Genomic DNA, 18,550 nt, shown 5'->3' with positions numbered 1-18,550 from the left:
TATGCCATTTGGTGCATATATGTTGAGTACTGATATTTCCTCGTTGTCTATACTGCCTTTCATCTGGATGTAATTACCTTCCCTATCTCTTTTAACTAGATTTATTTTTGCTTTGGCTTTGTCAGATATCATGATTGCGACTCCTGCCTTCTCTTTATCAGTTGATGCCCAATAGATTTGGCTCCATCCTCTTACTTTCACCCTATGCGTATCTATCTTCCTCATGTGTGTTTCTTGTAGACAGCATATGGTAGGGTTTTGGATTCTAATCCACTCTACTATTTGCTTGTGTTTTATGGATTTGTTCATTCCATTCACATTCAGAGTTATGATTACCAGATATGTATTTCCCAACATTTTGCTTTCTACTTGTAGTTCTGCATTTTCTTCGTTCACTATTTCCTTCTATAATCTACTTTTAATCAGCCCTCCTAGTTTCCACCCTTATTTCACTACCCTTTCTACCCCATCCCTTCTTATTTCCCTCCTTATTTTTGAAGTCTTTTAAAACTACCTCCCAACCCTCTCCATCACTTATACTGCTTCCCTCCCCACCAGTCCATTTCGTAATATAAGAGATAATCTGTGTAAATATTTCTGGTTGTGGTAACTGGATATTCTGGCTTGTGACTAGAGAGCTGCTACTAGGGGACACCTGAGGTTGCCTAGTTATAATGGAGATAGATGAGAGATAAGGCTAGAGAGATAGATACTGCTAGAGGGGATTACTCTGGAGCTGCCTAAAGATCACTAAAGGCTAATAAATCAAACTATTTTCTACTCTCCACCCTTCACCTCCAAGTCTTCCACCTGAAGCCCTCCTGCTACCCTTTCCCCTCCCCTGGTCTTAGTCAGCCACCTTCTAAGTAACCCAGGGGAACTATGCGATTTCAGAGAAATATTCTTTACTCTTCTTTTCTCAGGTAAAGGGTTTATTGGTAACAAACAGAATGTGGATTGAGGTGAGAGGGATGAAGTTTGTCCCTAACCTACAAGGAGAATTAAGAAGGGTTTAGGAAATGTCAGTCTAGTCACAATTGTGACACAGAGACAGCCAGAGAGATGGAAGATAACTGTTAAATCTTCCTTCTCCAGTCAGATAATCTCTGCTTGAGTAATTCAAGTCCAGACTCTTTCAAAAAACCACAAAGGTCTTTCTCTCTGCCTAAGTCAGGAAAAGCCAGGCTCTCTTGATCAGGAATCCAGAGAAGAGATATCTCTCTTGGTCTGTCACTCCCAGAGAGAACCCCAAAGTCCCAGTTTCTCTCCTCTGTCCAGGCTCCCAACTGCCTCCTCCTGGGAACATTCCTTTTGGAATCTTCACCTTGATTTTGCAGATCATGTCCCCAGTTTGATCTGCATGCTTGGCTTGTCCTGCAAATCCTCTCTTTCTTCATGCCTCTTCCACAATCCCCCCTTTTATTCTCCAAAAAAATCAACTTGCATTTTTCAATGATACTTACACTTATTAATTCTATCTATCTATTCTTCACCCTGTGCTATCTTAAGTATTCCCTTAGCCACTCCCAGATAAAAAAATCCTAACTTAACTATTCTATCTACATAGATGTTAAGCTAAGAATCGTATAGGAAAATGGTTTAGGTAAGGGATTTACATGAATATAGTTTCACATAACAAATCCTGTAACATTTGTCAAATCAATCCAACAATTTCACTAACATTAAGAATATGCAAATGTCCTAATTCCTAATGTCTATACAGTCACTAAGAAAAGTTTACTATCATTAACAAATGCTAACCTACAATCATAATGCAATGTAAATTCTATACTTCAGAACTTCTATGTCTACTTTCCTAAGACTTAAACAAATTCACTAGGCTGTCACTAATGTTAGTAGTTAGAATATTAATAAATTACTCAAATAAAGTTAGCTCATTAGTCAATAGTAATTTACATGTGTACATAGGATCCATACACATTGACATATGTACATCATACTATATTTCTGTGCAAACTCATGCAGAAAAGAAATCTTTGAATTTTCCACAGAAATTTGTATCAATGTGTCTTTTGTTATGCCACTATGCATGTTATGTACTCACCCATTCTATGAGATATCTTACTAAAGTGTATTCTATGTAGGATGTGTGCATATATGTGCATATATGTGAGGTAACATGTATTATGCATTCTTACATACCCTCATGATCAAAAGTTCCAAAATTCCAAAGTTCCAAAGTCCTACCATGTCCTTTAACGATGTTTGCATAAAATCTTTCTTACTCTCTGGTCCTCTGTCTGGTCTGCATGCCAGTTGCCATCTTCCAGTCTTGATTGAAGATGTGGTCTTCAAATCAGGATCCACTGGAATAATCAATCAGGAACCCAGAACACACGAACAAACCACAAACATGTATGCATGTGACATTTTTATGTGTGTGCAAATAAGAGTGAAAAGTATATTTGCATGGAAGTAAGTTGAAATCTTCATGAATGTTTGTCAGAATTTATCAATCTTTATGTCTGCAGGTAAGATTTACATGTATTCTCTTCGTGCATGGAGGTAAGCTTTGCATATGTATATCTTCGTGAAAAGCAAGTAAGGTCTACATATGTTTTTTCACAGATGGGTGTGACCATTATGCATAGGTTCTCAGGATTTTGTTAAAAATAGTGATTTCAAGTTTGATAATTCTTGTTGTTTCACTTTTCACTAGAAGATTTATTGAATGTTTACTGTACTTAGTTCTTGGCAGAGACTTTGTATAGAAATATATCGAGACTTTTTCTAAGGCTTCTAATGCTATTCTTTTGGCTGCAACACTGGCTGCATTTGCTCCAGGGGTGCTATCACTTAATCATGTTAACATATATAGGACTCTCTTCTCTGTATTCTGGTGGCAAGTAGTCATGTCCTTTCATGTGTTGTCAGTAGGGACGGTCATTGCTTATTGATTATATTCCCAGAGCTAATCAACATTATGGGTGTGATGCAATTTCACATGTGAAGTATGGAACTATGGATCTCTTTGATCAACCTTTATAGATGTTGGGATTGTCATTATGACCTTAGTTGGTCTGATCCATCTTGATTCTGTAGGAGATTCTCTATTAAGGTTCTTGACATATAGCTTATCACCTGGTTTTATCTCATGCAATGAAAAATCTAGTGGTATTCTTTGCCCAAGCAAACCCAGTTTCCTTAGTTCTTCAATCCTACGTTGTATCTGTTTTAAGTATTCATGAAGAACACATTCCCCTCTTAAGATGGACAAGTAAGGTGGTCTTACTGTCCTACCATGCCAAAGTGGCTGACCATGTAGCATTTCAAAAGGTGATATAATGCAGGTCAGTCCTAAGCCTGGTTCTAATATTGAACAAATCAAGAGGCAAAACATCTGTCCATTTTAAATGTGTTTCTGAACAGTTTGCCTATTTATGTTTTCAGTTCTTTGTTCATACGCTTGACCTCCCTGGAACCTTGGGGTCGATATACTGAATGGTAATTGCACTTAATCCCTAAATTCTTGTAGATTACTTTTAGAATCTGGGAAGTAAAGTGAGACCCCTTGTCCGAATCTATGGTATTAGGAATGCCATGTCTAGGTATAATCTCCTTTAATAGAAATCTCACTACCGTAGCAGTGTCACTTTTCTTGGATAGACATGCCTCAACCCATCTAGTCAATTTATCCATAATCACCAATGCATATTTGTATCCCTTGTCTCTAGGCATATTGATATAATCAATTTGAATACACTGAAAAAGCATATAGCTGAGTGGTCTGCTTCCCAATGCAGCACTCTTAAAATGTCCTTGATTATATCTCTTGCATGTTTCACATGCCTGACAAGTTCTAATGGTATTTTTTGTAATTCCTGGTGCTGTCCAATATCTCTTTATGGTATCCAGAATCCCTTGCACTCCATAATGTCCTTCTGCATGACTTACAGTGTATAGATGTTGATATAACTTTTTAGGGAGAATAGGTTTACCCCCTTGAGCAATCCAGACACCCTTGATTAGTTTAGTACCTAGCTGCTCTTTCCATGACTGCATCTCTTCTCCATCCTAGGCTTCAGTGAGATCATGCCTTTTGATCAGAGAGAAATTCAGCACATGGTGAGGATCGAACCTAGCAGTGTACTTTGATGTTGTGCCTGCTCAGTCATTCCCTAGGGGTATTCTGTCCTTCCCATGAGTGTGTGCCTTAAAATGGATTATGGCCACCACTTTAGGAAAGTCTACAGCACTTATGATATGATCTATCAGATTGCGATATGCAATTGGTTTCCCAGCTGAAGTTTTATGCCCTCTGTTTTACCATATGTATGATGACCAATGCACCGTGGAGAAAGCATATTGTGAATCCAGAAAAATATTAGCTCTTTTCCCTCTAGCTAATTCTAGGGCCATGATCCTCCCTAAGCGCCGACATGGCTTGGCAGTGATGCATGCCAAAGAGTTTTGTCATTGTCAACAACTGCTGCCCCTGTGAATTTTCTCCCATCACGAACATAAGAGGATTCATCCATGTATAACTCTATTTCTGGATCCATAAGAGGTGTATCTTTAAGGCATTCATTTGGCCTATGCATGAGTTCCACTATCTGATCCCAATCATGCAATACTCCATCCATTGGCAAATCAGGGATCAGAGTTTCTGGGTTCGATGGTGCATATCTATGAATTGTGATGTTATAATTGCCTAACAAAATGACTTCATACTGGGATATTCTTGCATCGGTGAATGAATGCATATTCTGCGACCATAACAGTTTTTCAATTTGATGTGCGGAATACACATGCAATTTACATCCTAGTACTATATCATATGACTTCTTGACCATTAGAGCTGTAGCTACTAAGCTCCTGAGGCAATGAACCATTCCTTGTGCAACCGTGTCAAGGATAGGACTGTAAAATGCAATAGCCCTCAGATTTAATCCAAAATACTGTGCTAATATTCCAGAAGCAACACCTTTTGCTTCATGGACATACAAGTGGAATTCTTTCATATAATCAAGTATTCCCAAAATTGGAACTGATAAAATAGCTCCTCTCAACTGTGACAAAGCATGTAAATGTTCTTTATTTAATTGCAATGGTTCTTTAATATCTTTCTTTGTCATATCAATCAAGCACTTGGAAATATGAGAATATCCTACTATGTACTGCCTTGAAAAACCAGCAACCGCCAGAAAAGCTCTTAAGTTCTTTCTTAGTTCTAGGGGTGCCTAGCTTCTTTATGTCTGCCCTCCTTTTATTAGATATTTTCCTGGTGTCCCCCTCCAGGACTAATCCTAAATATTCAACTGTTGGTAGGACCCATTGAATCTTCTTTTTAGAAACTTTATGTCCCCTCTTATAAGGTTCTATCAATAATTTCTTTGAATCTTCCAAACATGTTTTAGGGTCAGGAGATGCTAGGAACAAATCATCCACATAGTGTATCAATCTGCTATGTTTGAAAGTTATGGTAGCTAGATCTCTCTGCAACAGTTGACAAAATATTGAAGCAGACTCGCAACATCCTTGCACTAATCTTGCATAGCACAGCTGGGTTTGTCTCCATTGGAAAGCAAAAATATTTTGAGAATCAAGGTGCAACAGTATAGTGAAGCAAGCGTTGCTCAGGTCCAACACTGTGTACCACCTAGACTCTGCAGGTATTTGAGTTGTGATATTGTCTGGAGATGGTGTTATAGTGTGTTTTTTTTTTCATATAAAATTATTCACAGCCCTTAAATCCATCACAAATCTCCAGGCAGGAGTTCCATCTTCATTTAGCTTATTCTTTTTAATAGCTAATATTGGGTAATTGTATTCAGATACCATAGGTCTCAATATACCTTGCTCAAGCAAACTATTTATGATAGGTGTTATCTCTTCTCTCGCTTCTCTACTCAATTTGTATTGTGGTATCTTAGATGGTATTCCTTCCCTGACCTCAATCCTAACAGGAGTAATAGATTTAATTTAACCCATATCATTTTGATATTTTGCCAACACCCCTTGTGGTATATCTGTGGGTATGTCACACATAGAAGTTACAACTTGAATCTTTTCAGGTTCTTCTTCAAGTTGTTCTAATAGTGATAGTGCTTCAGTGAATTCCTGGATAGATGCAATTAAATCTCCCCAGATTTTTCTGTGTGGGGTCTGTCATCCCCAGTCCTACTTGCCTCAGCCCAGAAAGACTGAGCACCCGGGGCTTGGGCTCCATGTGAATGACTTTGTCAGCCACAGGAACTGAAGCTGAACTTTTCCTATGGCCTGGAGGAGTTGTGATCTGCACCAGAGAAAGGGGTGTCCTTGCCATTGAAATCACAGGTTTTTGGTCTCTGGCCTCCTGCCTTGCCAATGTCTTAAACAGGCCACTTCCAAACCACTTATTTGGTTATAAGGTAAGAAAAAGAACCAACACAGTCATTTTCTGTCTATTCTCTGCACAGCGCCACTGTCCAAACCTACCATTCTCACCTCCAACAATACTGAAGTGGAGACCAAAGACTTCTCATTGACCTGCAATGCTACAGGTCAAATTCACGCTTACAAGTGGTTTATAAACGGAGTTGCCCCAGCTGGTCGCAGGATACAGCTGTCGCCAGATAGGAGGACACTCACTCTCCGCAGTCTCACAAGAAGAGATAACAAAGGGCCCTATGTGTGTGAAATCGAGAACCCATTTTATCGCAATAGGAGTGATCCATTCACACTGGATGTTGCCTGTGAGTAAATTTGTTCTTCCTATATGGTGCCTGCTTATAGCTTGGTGGTGTGTTCCTAGAGGCCAGGCTAATTCCATCCCTCCTCAGAGAGCTAAAGAGCTAGGCTCTGAGGCACCCAACCCCTTTCATCTTTAGGGAGCCCAAATTGGCCTTGTCATGTGTTCTGGTGGAGGGTGGCCATCCAGGGTGCTGAACTGGAGAAAGCCCTAAGATCTTCCAAGTTCAGATCCACACTGGAAAAGTAGAAGATGAGTTGTGAATTTCCTGGCTCAAAGGAGGATCAGGGAGACACAGTGGTTCTTGGTGATGGGTTATAGACTAGGAGATGACCCCTTATTTCTGCCATAATCTCAATATGGAATCCTTCTCTTTCTTCCAGATGGCCCAGATATCGCCACAATTGTACATTCCCCTGATGAGTACCCTACTGGGGCAAATATTACCTTGAGCTGTGTTGCTGATTCTAACCCTGCAGCACAATTCACTTGGTTACACAATGGACAACCAGTCAGCAACTCAGCCACATTTTCTATTATTGCATCCCTGAGTGATGCTGGCACTTATACCTGTACTGCATCTAACTCATTCACTGGTTTAACGCATACTGCAACCAAGAATATTATAATCTATGGTGAGTATCTGGATTGGGCCCCCAACTTTGTGTGGGGCTCTCTCTTTCCCTGGCATGACAGAAATAGACAAAAGTGACTCTCCCCCCCCCCTGGTCCCATGGCACAGTGCATTGTGGTAGAAAGAGCCCTGAGCTCAGAATCATAAAACTTGGATAGAATCCTTTCTTTCCTGTCTACTCTCTGTGTAGTAAATGACTCCTCCTTTTGAGGCCTCAGTTTCTTTATCTGGAAAAATAAATTACATTTTCTCTGTATATAATAGCATTCTATGAGTAAAGGTCCTTTTTTATATGGTAGGTATAAAAAGCATGTGAGTTGTCTTCATCATCCTTGTTATTGATATTGTATTATTCTCTTCTGTCCTAGTGATATACAACCTTCTTCATCTCCCAAATTCTAGGACCGCAGGTTCAATGACTGCCCAATACTCTTTCCTTCAATCCCTTTCCCTTGGTGCTGTGGAACCACGGAATATTTCTAGTCTTGGTTGGAGTATAAGCTATGGTCATGCAATGGGGCTGGCCTTGATTCCCCTTGGTAGGGAAATTCTGGAGATGGAAAGGAAGATATAAACTTTGTCTCCTTTCACACAAAGAGATTCACCATTGGACATATATTTTCCTCTTTGTGGCATTAAATGCCACATGGAAGCATGTCTCTTGTGAAGCCTGGTTCTGATCTATTGGCTTTAGCATTCAGTAGCTGGATCCACTGTAGAATTCCTGCTGCCCAATTAATTCACTGGTCTGACTTTCGTATGTACAGATGACAGACCCTCCATTCTCATAATCACATTAATGTACAGCAGGACCATAGAGAGATCATCTCTGGCCTTAGTTTCCTTTTATTTCATGTAGTTTTATTGTTACAAACCTTAGGGGTATCCCAACTTCCTGTCCCTGCCTCTAGGAATGTTCTGAATGGAGAGCAGGGGGGAGAGATAGAATTGTGAAGTGGGGAAGTGACCTTGGGGAAGTCAGACATAAACAGCATATACTTCAGAGGTGGAATGATTTTTTATTGGCCTCAAACTGTACATGAGGATGATGAAAGCACACATTTTAAATGATCATATAATTATCTCTGTGTCATTTTCTTTTGTTAACTATTTTCCAATTACCTTTTCCCCTGGTTCATGCAGCACCTGAGAATGTTGCAGGCTATGTATTTGACACCCGTGGTTGAAAAGAGCTTTTTCTTAATTTATTTTTTTCCAATTAACTAAAATCTATTTTCTGTCCCCCTTCTACCTTCTACCAGTAATGAAAACTAAAATCTTTGGGACAGGTATGAGTTGCGCCTGCCTGTAGCCACAAATTTATATATTCCTAGGTGGACACCTGAGAAGGAGAGTTAGAAACTGAGAGAAAACGGGTGAAGGGGATATAGAGAAAGAGGAAATAGAACAAAGGAAGAGAGACTCAGAGACAAGGCTTCAAGAGCTTGGGATCCAGCCTGTGTGCTCCTCTGATGGTGGTAGAGAGAAAGAGAGAGTGAACTATATATGTCCTCAATCTATTATTGGAGGATCAAGGAATGGGGAATGGAGGTAGCTAATGATCATTTTACAAGGCACAAGACTTAACATTGGTTCAACTGACTACCACAAGATCAAATAGGAGGGGTTTATTCAAACATGTGACCTGGTATGGAATCTGGTCAGACAAGGTGTGAACTAGGACCCTATGGCAGCTTACCCGGGAATTCTTATTTTTGGACTGTAGATTTGGAGAGTAGTCAGAATTAATACAGTACCTATTAAATGCAATGATCAAGACTAATAAGCCTATGAATCCGGTACATGAGCACATAAGTTGCAATATTTACATATTAATAATTGTTTCAAGATTAAAATACATGTATGATGCCGCATGGACAATCAAGGAAAACTAATTTCAGAGCTCAAAAAATATGTGTTGCAACTTACACCCTCAGTCCATCCCATTTCTGAAGAGAGGCAGCTGATTTCATAGGAAGTCTATAGCTTTTTGTAGAAAGTGAGTAACTTATTTCATCATGGGTCTTCTGCAGTCCTGGTTGGTCAGTGCAGTAATGAGAGAGGTCCCATGGGTTTCCAAGTTGTTTGCCTTCAGAACAATGTTGGTATTGTATATATTATCTCTTGGTTCTACTCACTTCATTCTGTATCAGTTCAGATAAATCTTCTCAAGTTTCTTTTCTTGAACTCATTCTGTTCTGTTCAATGTTTCTATGAGTGACTTGGATCAAATGAAATAATATCTGTAAAGAGTTTTGTAAATCATGACCATTAATGTTCTACTAATTCTACAGACAAGCAGAAGGCATAATTTTGAAACTGGAAAGAAAAAAAGAAATAATGAGAAAATTGGCAGGATAGGGATTGTTGAAACAGGTAGGATGCAGAAGTAGTTTAGGATGCTGGCACAGTAGACATAATGTGATAAGATGAATGTCATTGGGGATTGATATCAGGTCCTATCCTTGAGTAGAAAAAGTCCAAAACACAAAAGGCATCGGCCTCGATGGGACAGTGACCGGTACCTATGCCATAGAAAAGAGTTGAAGTATGGTTGATTTAAAAAAGGGGAAATTGGAGACAGACTATTAATGCCAATTTGGATTGCATAAAGAGATGTTGGGGATTATTGAGAGATCCACAAACTTATTATAAGTCGGAAAGGTAACAGGGTAGTTGAAAAAGCATAATGCATACTTTTTTTAACCCTTCCCTTTTAGCCTTAGAATCCATACTGTGCAATGGAGGTTAAATGAGTGGCCTAGGGTTATATATCTTTTAATTTTTTGAGGTCAGATTTCATCCCAAAACCTCTGATCTCTAGGCCTGGCTCTTAATGCACTGAGCTACACAACTACCTCAACCACCAATGCAGTCTTAAGAGAAGCATGTCCATTTCCAAGAATAAGGAGAAAGCTGCCCTTCTGTGCTATCAGATGGCACTTGGATTATTGTATTTGGTTCTAGATGACTATTTACAAGTGGCAACCGTGAACTGGGGAATCTTCAGCCAGATTGGTGAGGAGTCTGGAGTCTCTGAAGATCAATTGAGGGAACTACATATTAGAAAATTGCCTGGGACTTCTACTGAGTCACAATAGGGGGCTGCTAAAGAGTTGTAAGAAAGAAAGACTGCAACATTATCAAAGCAGGGATAATTAACATTTATTTTATGTAGCACACAAGGTTATCCTCAAGAAAAAAGTTGGGGATGTAATATGGAGTCCTCGAAGGAGCAGAAGTTCAGACCTCTGAATACCCTTCCTAATGGATCACAAACTGAATGCTCCCAGGGGATTGAAAATCAAACTTAACAACAAGTCTGAGCCAAGGAACCATCCTGCTGGACTTAATTCAAAAGGTACGCCCCCCTCCCCCATAAAGCCAGAATCTGAGAACACTCAGGGTTAAGGGGAAGACTGAAGGAAGGTCCCAGGACCCATCCCCCCACCCATCCAGAGTGCTGAGATTCCAATGGCAGCGGGAACTTCTGGGTGGTCAAAGGTGCTGGTCTGAAAGGCATAACTTGCAAGCAGAGCTGTGCCAAGTTCAGAGTGTCCAACACAGATGTCGGGGAAGGAGCTAGAGAGGGAGCATAGACCTGGCAGCCTTGTCAGAGTGGTGGAGATCCTCCATATTTGCTCCAGCCTTCCAGGAAGTTTTGGACTCAGAGCACACCCAGCCCAACTAAGCTGAACTTAATCTCATCAAAAGACTCCAGAGTTCAGGGAAACCCAAGCTCCATATCCATCCTCATTGACTGCTGGACTTTAATGCAATCAAAAGCCTCCAGAGGTCAGGGAAGCTCAAACCCCACCAGAGGCTACACTGAGAGATCTCCTATTAAAGCTCCAAGTGGGGAGACTGACAGAAGCCCCCAAAACCAAAAAAAATGAGAGGAGTAAGAGCACAGACAAATATGGGTAGTAAAGAAGGGGTGAATTTCAGCAAACAACAGATAAAGAAGAAAGAAACTACAATAGACAGCTTCTACTCAGCAAATGGAACAGAGGGGGAGAGATCAGCAAACGATAAATCAGAAATCCCAGTGAATTGGATACAGGCTGTGGAAGAATTCAAAACAAAATCAAAAGAAGCTGAAGACAACTGGGAAAATAACTTAAAAATTAAGATAAGTCATCTGGAAACAGAGGCACTTGAACTAAAATGAGAAAATAGTGTCTTGAAAGCCAAAATCAACCAGCTGGAAAATGAGGCAAAGGAGATGAAAGATGAGGCAAAGAAGATGAAAGATGGGACAAAGGAGAAGAAAGACAAGGTAAAGAGGGTGAAAGAAGACCTTAAAAGAAAATCAGATCAGAAGGAAAAGGAGGACCAAAAAGCCAGGGATGAAATTCAGTCTTTAAGAATCAGAATACAACAACTGGAATTAAGTGACCTCACAAGGCAACAGGACACTATAAAACTAAACAAAAAGAATGAAAAAATTGAGGAAAATATGAAGCCTCTCATTCACAAAACAGACAATTTAGAAAATCTTTTGAGAAGAGATAATTTAAGAATCATTGGTCTACCAGAAGACCATGACAAAAGAAAAAGCCTGGACATAATACTACAGGAAATTATTCAGGAAAACTGTCACAATATCCTAGAACAAGAGGGGAAAGTGGAGATTGAAAGAATCCACAGATCACCTCCTGTATTTAATCCCAAACTGATAACACCCAGGAATGTTATAGCCAAATTTAAAAACTATCAATCAGACTAAAGAAAAGATATTACAAGCTGCCAAGATGATGCCATTCAGGTACAATGGAAACACAGTGAGGATAACACAAGATCTGGTTACATCCACACTGAAGGACTGAAAGGCATGGAATATGATATTCTGGAAAGCAAAGAACTCTGGAACTAGGTCTACAACCAAGAATCAAATACCCATCAAAACTGACTATATTCTTACAGCAGAAAATATGGTCATTCAACACAATAGAAGAATTCCAAGCATTTGTAAAGAAAAGATCAGACCTGAACAGAAAATTTTATGTCCAAGCATAGAACTCAAGAGAATCATCAAAAGGTAATTTAAAAAGAGGGGGAAAAGAAAAACAAAAAAAGAAGAAAAACATGTTTAAGAGACTCAATAAGTTAAAATTATATGTATCCCTATAAGAAAGAGAGGTCATTGGTAACTCTTAAAAACTGTTGCTATCACCTGGGCAGCTAGTAGAATTACACTTAGCGGGAACAGTGACAAACTGTATAGGATGAAAGGACAAGACACAATAGGTATATAGATATATGCATGCATGAATACATATACGTGTGTGTGTGTGTGTATACAACCAGACCTAAAAATAAGAGGTTAATACTAAAAGAAACAGGAAAAGAAACAAATGGGGGTAAATTTATATGTCACAAAGAAGCTCATGGCAGGAGGGGAGAGAACATCGATACACTGGAAGGGTAAAGAGGGTGGCAATAGGAATTACTCATCGCTTATGTGCTTTGAAACTGACCTAAAGAGGGAAGAATAATCCAATTCATTGAGGCAGAGAATAGATTTGCGCCCTATATGGAAATAGAAGGGTAAAAAATGGACTGGTGGTGAGGGAAAGAAATACAAGGGAGGGAGAGGGTGGGGGGGAAATTTATAAAAAGATTACAGGGGAAAATAAGGGGGGATAAAAAGGGAGGGGGTAGAAAGGGAAGTAAAATAAGAGTGGTAACTATGGGGACTGATTATAAATAAACATTAGTGTAGAAGGAAATAGTGAAAGAAGAAAAGACAGGACCAGGAGTAGAAATTAAAATGCTGGGAAATACACAGCTAGTAATCATAACTCTGAATGTGAATGGAATGAATTCACCCAGAAAATGCAAGTGGATAGCAGAGTGGATTAGAATCCAAAACCCTAACATATGCTGTCTGCAAGAAACACACATGAGGAAGATAGATACGCATAGCGTGAAAGTTAGAGGATGGATCCAAATCTATTGGGCATCAACTGATAAAAAGAAGGCAGGAGTCACAATCCTGATATCTGACAAAGCCAAAGTAAAAATAAATCTAGTTAAAAGAGATAGGGAAGGTAATTACATCCTGATAAAAGGCAGTATAGACAACAAGGAAATATTTGTACTCAACATGTATGCACCAAATGGCATAGTATCCAAATTTCTAAAGGAGGAACTAGAGGAGGTCAAGGATGAAATAGATAGAAAAAGTATATTAGTGGGAGACCTGAACCTTCCTCTATCTGTACTAGATAAATCAAACCAAAAAATAAATAAGAAAGAGGTGATAGAAGCGAATGAAATCTTAGAAAAAATAGAGTTAGTAGACATGTGGAGAAAAATAAATAGGGACAAAAAGGAATACACCTTATTTTCAGCAGCACATGGTACATTCACAAAAATTGACTATGTATTAGGGCACAAAAACATTGCAAACAAATGCAAAAGGGTAGAAATAATAAATGCAAACTTCTCAGACCACAATGCAATGAAAATAAAAATTAGTAAGGGTACATGGAGAAGTAAACCAAAAATTATTTGGAAATTATACAATATGATTCTCCAAAACCAGCTAGTTAAAGAATAAATCATAGAAACAATTAATAACTTCATTGAAGAAAAAGACATTGGTGAGACATCCTTTCAAAACCTATGGGATGCAGCCAAAGCAGTACTCAGGGGGAAATTTATATCCTTGAGTTTATATACAACAAATTAAGAAGGACAGAGGTCAATGAATTGGATATGCAAATTAAAAAACTAGAAAGTGAACAAATTAAAAATCCTCAGAAGAAGACTAAATTAGAGATCCTAAAAATCAAAGGAGAAATCAATAAAATTGAAAGCCAAAGAACTATTGATTTAATAAATAAGACTAGAAGCTGGTACATTGAAAAAAAAACAAATAAAATAGACAAAGTACTAAACAGTCTAATTAAAAAAAGGAAAGAAAAAGACAAATTGACAGTATCCAAGATGAAAAGGCAGACCTCACCTCTAATGAAGAGGAAATTAAGGTAATCATGAAAAACTACTATGCCCAATTATATGGCAAAAATATGGCTATCTAGGTGATATGGATGAATACTTAGAAAAATATAAATTGCCTAGACTAAAAGAAGAAGAAATAAATTACCTAAACAACCCCATATCAGAAAAAGAAATTGAAAAAGCCATCAAAGAACTCCCTAAGAAAACATACCCAGGTCCAGATGGATTCACAAATGAATTCTATCAAACATTCAAAGAACAACTAATCCCAAAGCTATACAAAGTATTTTATAGAATAAGCCAAAAAGGGGTTCTACCAAGTTCTTTTTACACCACAAACATGGTACTGATCCCAAAGCCAAGCAGTTTAAAAACAGAGAAAGAAAATTATAGGCCAATCTCCCTAATGAATATAGATGCAAAAATCTTAAATAGGATACTAGCAAAAAGACTCCAGCAAGTCATCACAAGGGTTAGCTACTACAGGTAGAATTCATACCAGGAATGCAAGGATGGTTCAATATTAGGAAAACCATCTACATAATTGATCATATTAATAAGCAAACCAACAAAAATCACATGATTATCTCAAAAGATGCAGAAAAAAAGCCTTTGATAAAATTCAGCACCCATTCCTATTGAAAACACCAGAAAGTATAGGAATAGAAGGGCCTTTCATAAAAATAATAAACTGTACATATCTAAAACCTTCAGCAAACGTCATCTGTAATGGGGATAAACTCGAAGCCTTCCCAATAAGATCAGGAGTCAAACAAGGATGCCCATTATCACCTTTATTATTTAATATTGTACTAGAAACACTAGCAGTAGCAATTAGAGAAGAAAAAGAAATTGAAGGTATTAAAATTGGCAATGAGGATACCAAGCTGTCACTCTTTGCAAATGATATGACTGTCTATTTAAAGTATCCTAGAGAATCAACTAAAAAGCTAGTGGAAATAATCAACAACTTTACCAAAGTTTCAGGATACAAAATAAACCCACATAAGTCATCAGCATTTTTATATCTTTTCAAGACATCTCAACAGCAAGAATTAGAAAGAGAAATTTCATTTAAAATCACTCTATACAATATAAAATACTTAGGAATCTATCTCCCGAGACAAACACGGGAACTATATGAACACAACTACGAAACACTCTCCACACCATTAAAACTAGATCTAAACAATTGGAAAAACATTGATTGCTCATAGGTGGGATGGGCTAACATAATAAAAATGATCATCCTATCCAAACTTATCTATCTATTTAGTGCCATACCCATGGAACTTCCAAAAAACTTTTTTTACCGAATTAGAGAAAACCATAACAAAGTTCATTTGGAAGAACAAAGGATCAAGGATATCCAGGGAAATAATGAAAAAAAAAATACATAGGAAAGTGGCCTTGACGTCCCCGATCTCAAACTATATTACAAAGCAGTGTTCATCAAAACAATTTGGTACTGGCTAAGAGACAGAAAGGAGTATCAGTGGAATAGACTTGGGGTAAATGACCTCAGCAAGACAGTCTATGACAAACCCAAAGACCCCTGTTTTTGGGACAAAAATCCACTATTTGATAAAAACTGCTGGGGAAATTACAAGACAGTGGGGGTAAGATTAGGTTTGGATCAACAAATCACACCCTACACCAAGATAAATTCAGAATGGGTGAATGACTTGAATATAAAGAAGGAAACTATTAGTAAATTAGGTGAACACAGAATGGTATACATGTCAAATCTTTGAGAAGGGAAAGATTTTAAAACCAAGCAAGACTTATAAATAGTTACAAAATGTAAAACAAATACTTTTGACTAAATCAAATTAAAAAGATTTTGTACAAACAAAACCAATGTAACTAAAATTAGAAGAGAAGCAACAAATTGGGAAACAATCTTCATAACATAAAGCTCTGACAAAGGTCTAATTACTCAAATTTATAAAGAGCTAAACCAATTGTAGAAAAAGTCAAGCCATTATCCAATTGAAAAATGGGCAAGGGACATGAATCGGCAATTTTCAGTTAAAGAAATCAAAACTATTCATAAGCACGTGAAAAATTGTTCTAAATCTCTTATAATCAGAGAGATGCAAATCAAAACAACTCTGAGGTATCACCTTACACCTAGCAGATTGGCCAACATGACAGCAAAGGAAAGTAATGAATGCTGGAGGGGATGTCTCAAAATTTGGGACATTAATGCATTGCTGGTGGGGCTGTGAACTGATCCAAGCATTCTGGAAGGGAATTTGGAACTATGTCCAAAGGGCACTAAAAGATTGTCTGCCCTTTGATCCCGCTATAGCACTTCTGGGTTTGTACCCCAAATAAGGAAAAAGACATGTACAAGAATATTCATAGCTGTGCTCTATGTGCTGGCAAAAAAAAAAAATGGAAAATGAGGGGATGCCCTTCAATTGGGGAATGGCTAAACAAATTGTGGTATATGTTGGTGATGGAATACTATTGTGCTAAAAGGAATAATAAAGTGCAGGAATTCCATGGAGACTGGAACGACCTCCAGGAAGTGATGCAGAGTGATAGGAGCAGAGCCAGGAGAACATTGTACACAGAGACTGAGACACTGTGGCACAATTGAATGTAATGGATTTCTCCATTAATGGTAATGCAATGTCCCTGAACAATCTGCAGGGATCTATGAGAAAAAACGGTATCTTTAGGTAGAAGAAAAAGTGTGGGAGTAAAAACAAGGAGGAAAGGCAACTACTTGACTACAGTTGTTGAGGGGATATGATTGAGGAGAAATGCTAAATGAGCACCCTAATGCAAATACCAACAGCAAGGAATAGGGTTCGGAGGAAGGACACATGTGATACCCAGTGGAATCACACGTTGACTTGGGGAGGGTTGGTGGAAGGGGAGGTGAGGAAAAGAAAATGATCTCTGATTCCAATGAATAATGTATGAAAATGACCAAATAAAGTAATGTTTAAAAACTAAAAACTAAAAAAAAAAAAAAGAGAAATTGGATACAGACTATTAATGCCATATTGGATTGCATAAAGAGATGTTGGGGATGATTGAGAGATCCACAAACAGGGTAGTTGAAAAAACATAATGTATACTTTTTTTAATCCTTCCCTATTAGCATTAGAATCCATGCTGTGCAATGGAGGTTAAATGAGTGGCCCAAGGTCATATGTCTTTGAATTATTTGAGGTCAGATTTGATCCCAGAACTTCTGATCTCTAGGCCTGGCTCTCAATCCACTGAGCTACACAACTACCCCAACCACCAATGCAGTCTTAAGAGAAGCATGTCCACTTCGAAGAATAAGGAGATAGCTGTCCTTCTGTACAATCAGATGGCACTTGGATTATTGTATTTGGTTCTAGATGACACAATTAACAAGTGGCAACAGTGAAGTGGGGAATGTTCAGCCAGATTGATGAGGGGTCTGGAGTCTCTGAAGATCAATTGAGGGAACTGCGTATTAGAAAACTGCCTGGGACTTCTAAGGAGTTGCAATAGGGGACTGCTAAAAAGTTTCAAGAAAGAAAGACTGCAACATTATCAAAGCAGGGATAATGAACATTTATTGTATGCAGCAGGCAAGATTTAAAGATCTCCTCAAGAGAAACAATCTATTCTCCCCAATCCTCCCCAGAATGTGAACAGGGGAGTTAACCCGTTCTCAGGAGATCTTGGAATTGTTTATGCAGCCTTGAACTGAGATTTCTATGTTTTGGTGTACTCAGCAGGAATAGTATGTGTCAAACACCTGGGAAGAGGAATTTTTTCTCATGGGTTCCTGGAAGGTTCACTGCAATTCCCCATTTATTTTTAAGACATCAAATTTCTTTTGGTACAGGATCCCATTAATAGTTTTTTTGCAATTCAGCGAAACTAGTAATTAAAGCTTTTAGCAAACAAGGCAAGCATAAGCAGATAAACAAAATCACAAGTGCACCAACTACAAGAAGAGTCATATCATGAAATAAGGAGGAAAACAATCCTTTTTATGTTTCAATCCAATTATACAAAGAATCTGCGATATGCTGTGGTTAGAGATCCTCCTGAAAGGATGAATCAATATTCTGAATTAATATACTGAGATTGTTAATATATTTGGTGATGTTTTCATGGTCCCATAATTCCTGTAATTGTAATTTAATATTTTTCCAATGTTTTTGTGTCATTATTTACTCTTATATAGTAAGCAAAATGCTGTATATCTATAATCACATTTCATGTGTGTTTTCAATGACACATTCTACTTCATTTGT

At 38.2% G+C, this 18,550-nt stretch overlaps 2 protein-coding genes across 2 annotated transcripts in view; both read left to right on the top strand.

Annotated features, from left to right (window-relative positions):
* Window positions 1-6,747, top strand: part of LOC107650475 (carcinoembryonic antigen-related cell adhesion molecule 5-like) — a 98,911-nt gene extending 92,164 nt beyond the window's left edge. Inside the window, exon 13 of the mRNA XM_056825361.1 lies at window positions 6,420-6,747. Coding sequence (XP_056681339.1) covers window positions 6,420-6,703 — 284 coding nt within the window. The 3' untranslated portion in view covers window positions 6,704-6,747. The remainder of the gene's footprint in view (window positions 1-6,419) is intronic.
* Window positions 6,748-6,943: 196 nt separating this feature from the next.
* Window positions 6,944-18,550, top strand: part of LOC103100369 (hemicentin-1-like) — a 228,503-nt gene continuing 216,896 nt past the window's right edge. Inside the window, exons 1-2 of the mRNA XM_056826224.1 lie at window positions 6,944-6,998; window positions 7,075-7,326. Coding sequence (XP_056682202.1) covers window positions 6,944-6,998; window positions 7,075-7,326 — 307 coding nt within the window. The remainder of the gene's footprint in view (window positions 6,999-7,074; window positions 7,327-18,550) is intronic.

Source organism: Monodelphis domestica, chromosome 4, assembly GCF_027887165.1.
Source record: "Monodelphis domestica isolate mMonDom1 chromosome 4, mMonDom1.pri, whole genome shotgun sequence".
In the NCBI taxonomy this organism is placed as follows: domain Eukaryota; kingdom Metazoa; phylum Chordata; class Mammalia; order Didelphimorphia; family Didelphidae; genus Monodelphis; species Monodelphis domestica.
This window is presented reverse-complemented; position numbering and strand designations above follow the sequence as displayed.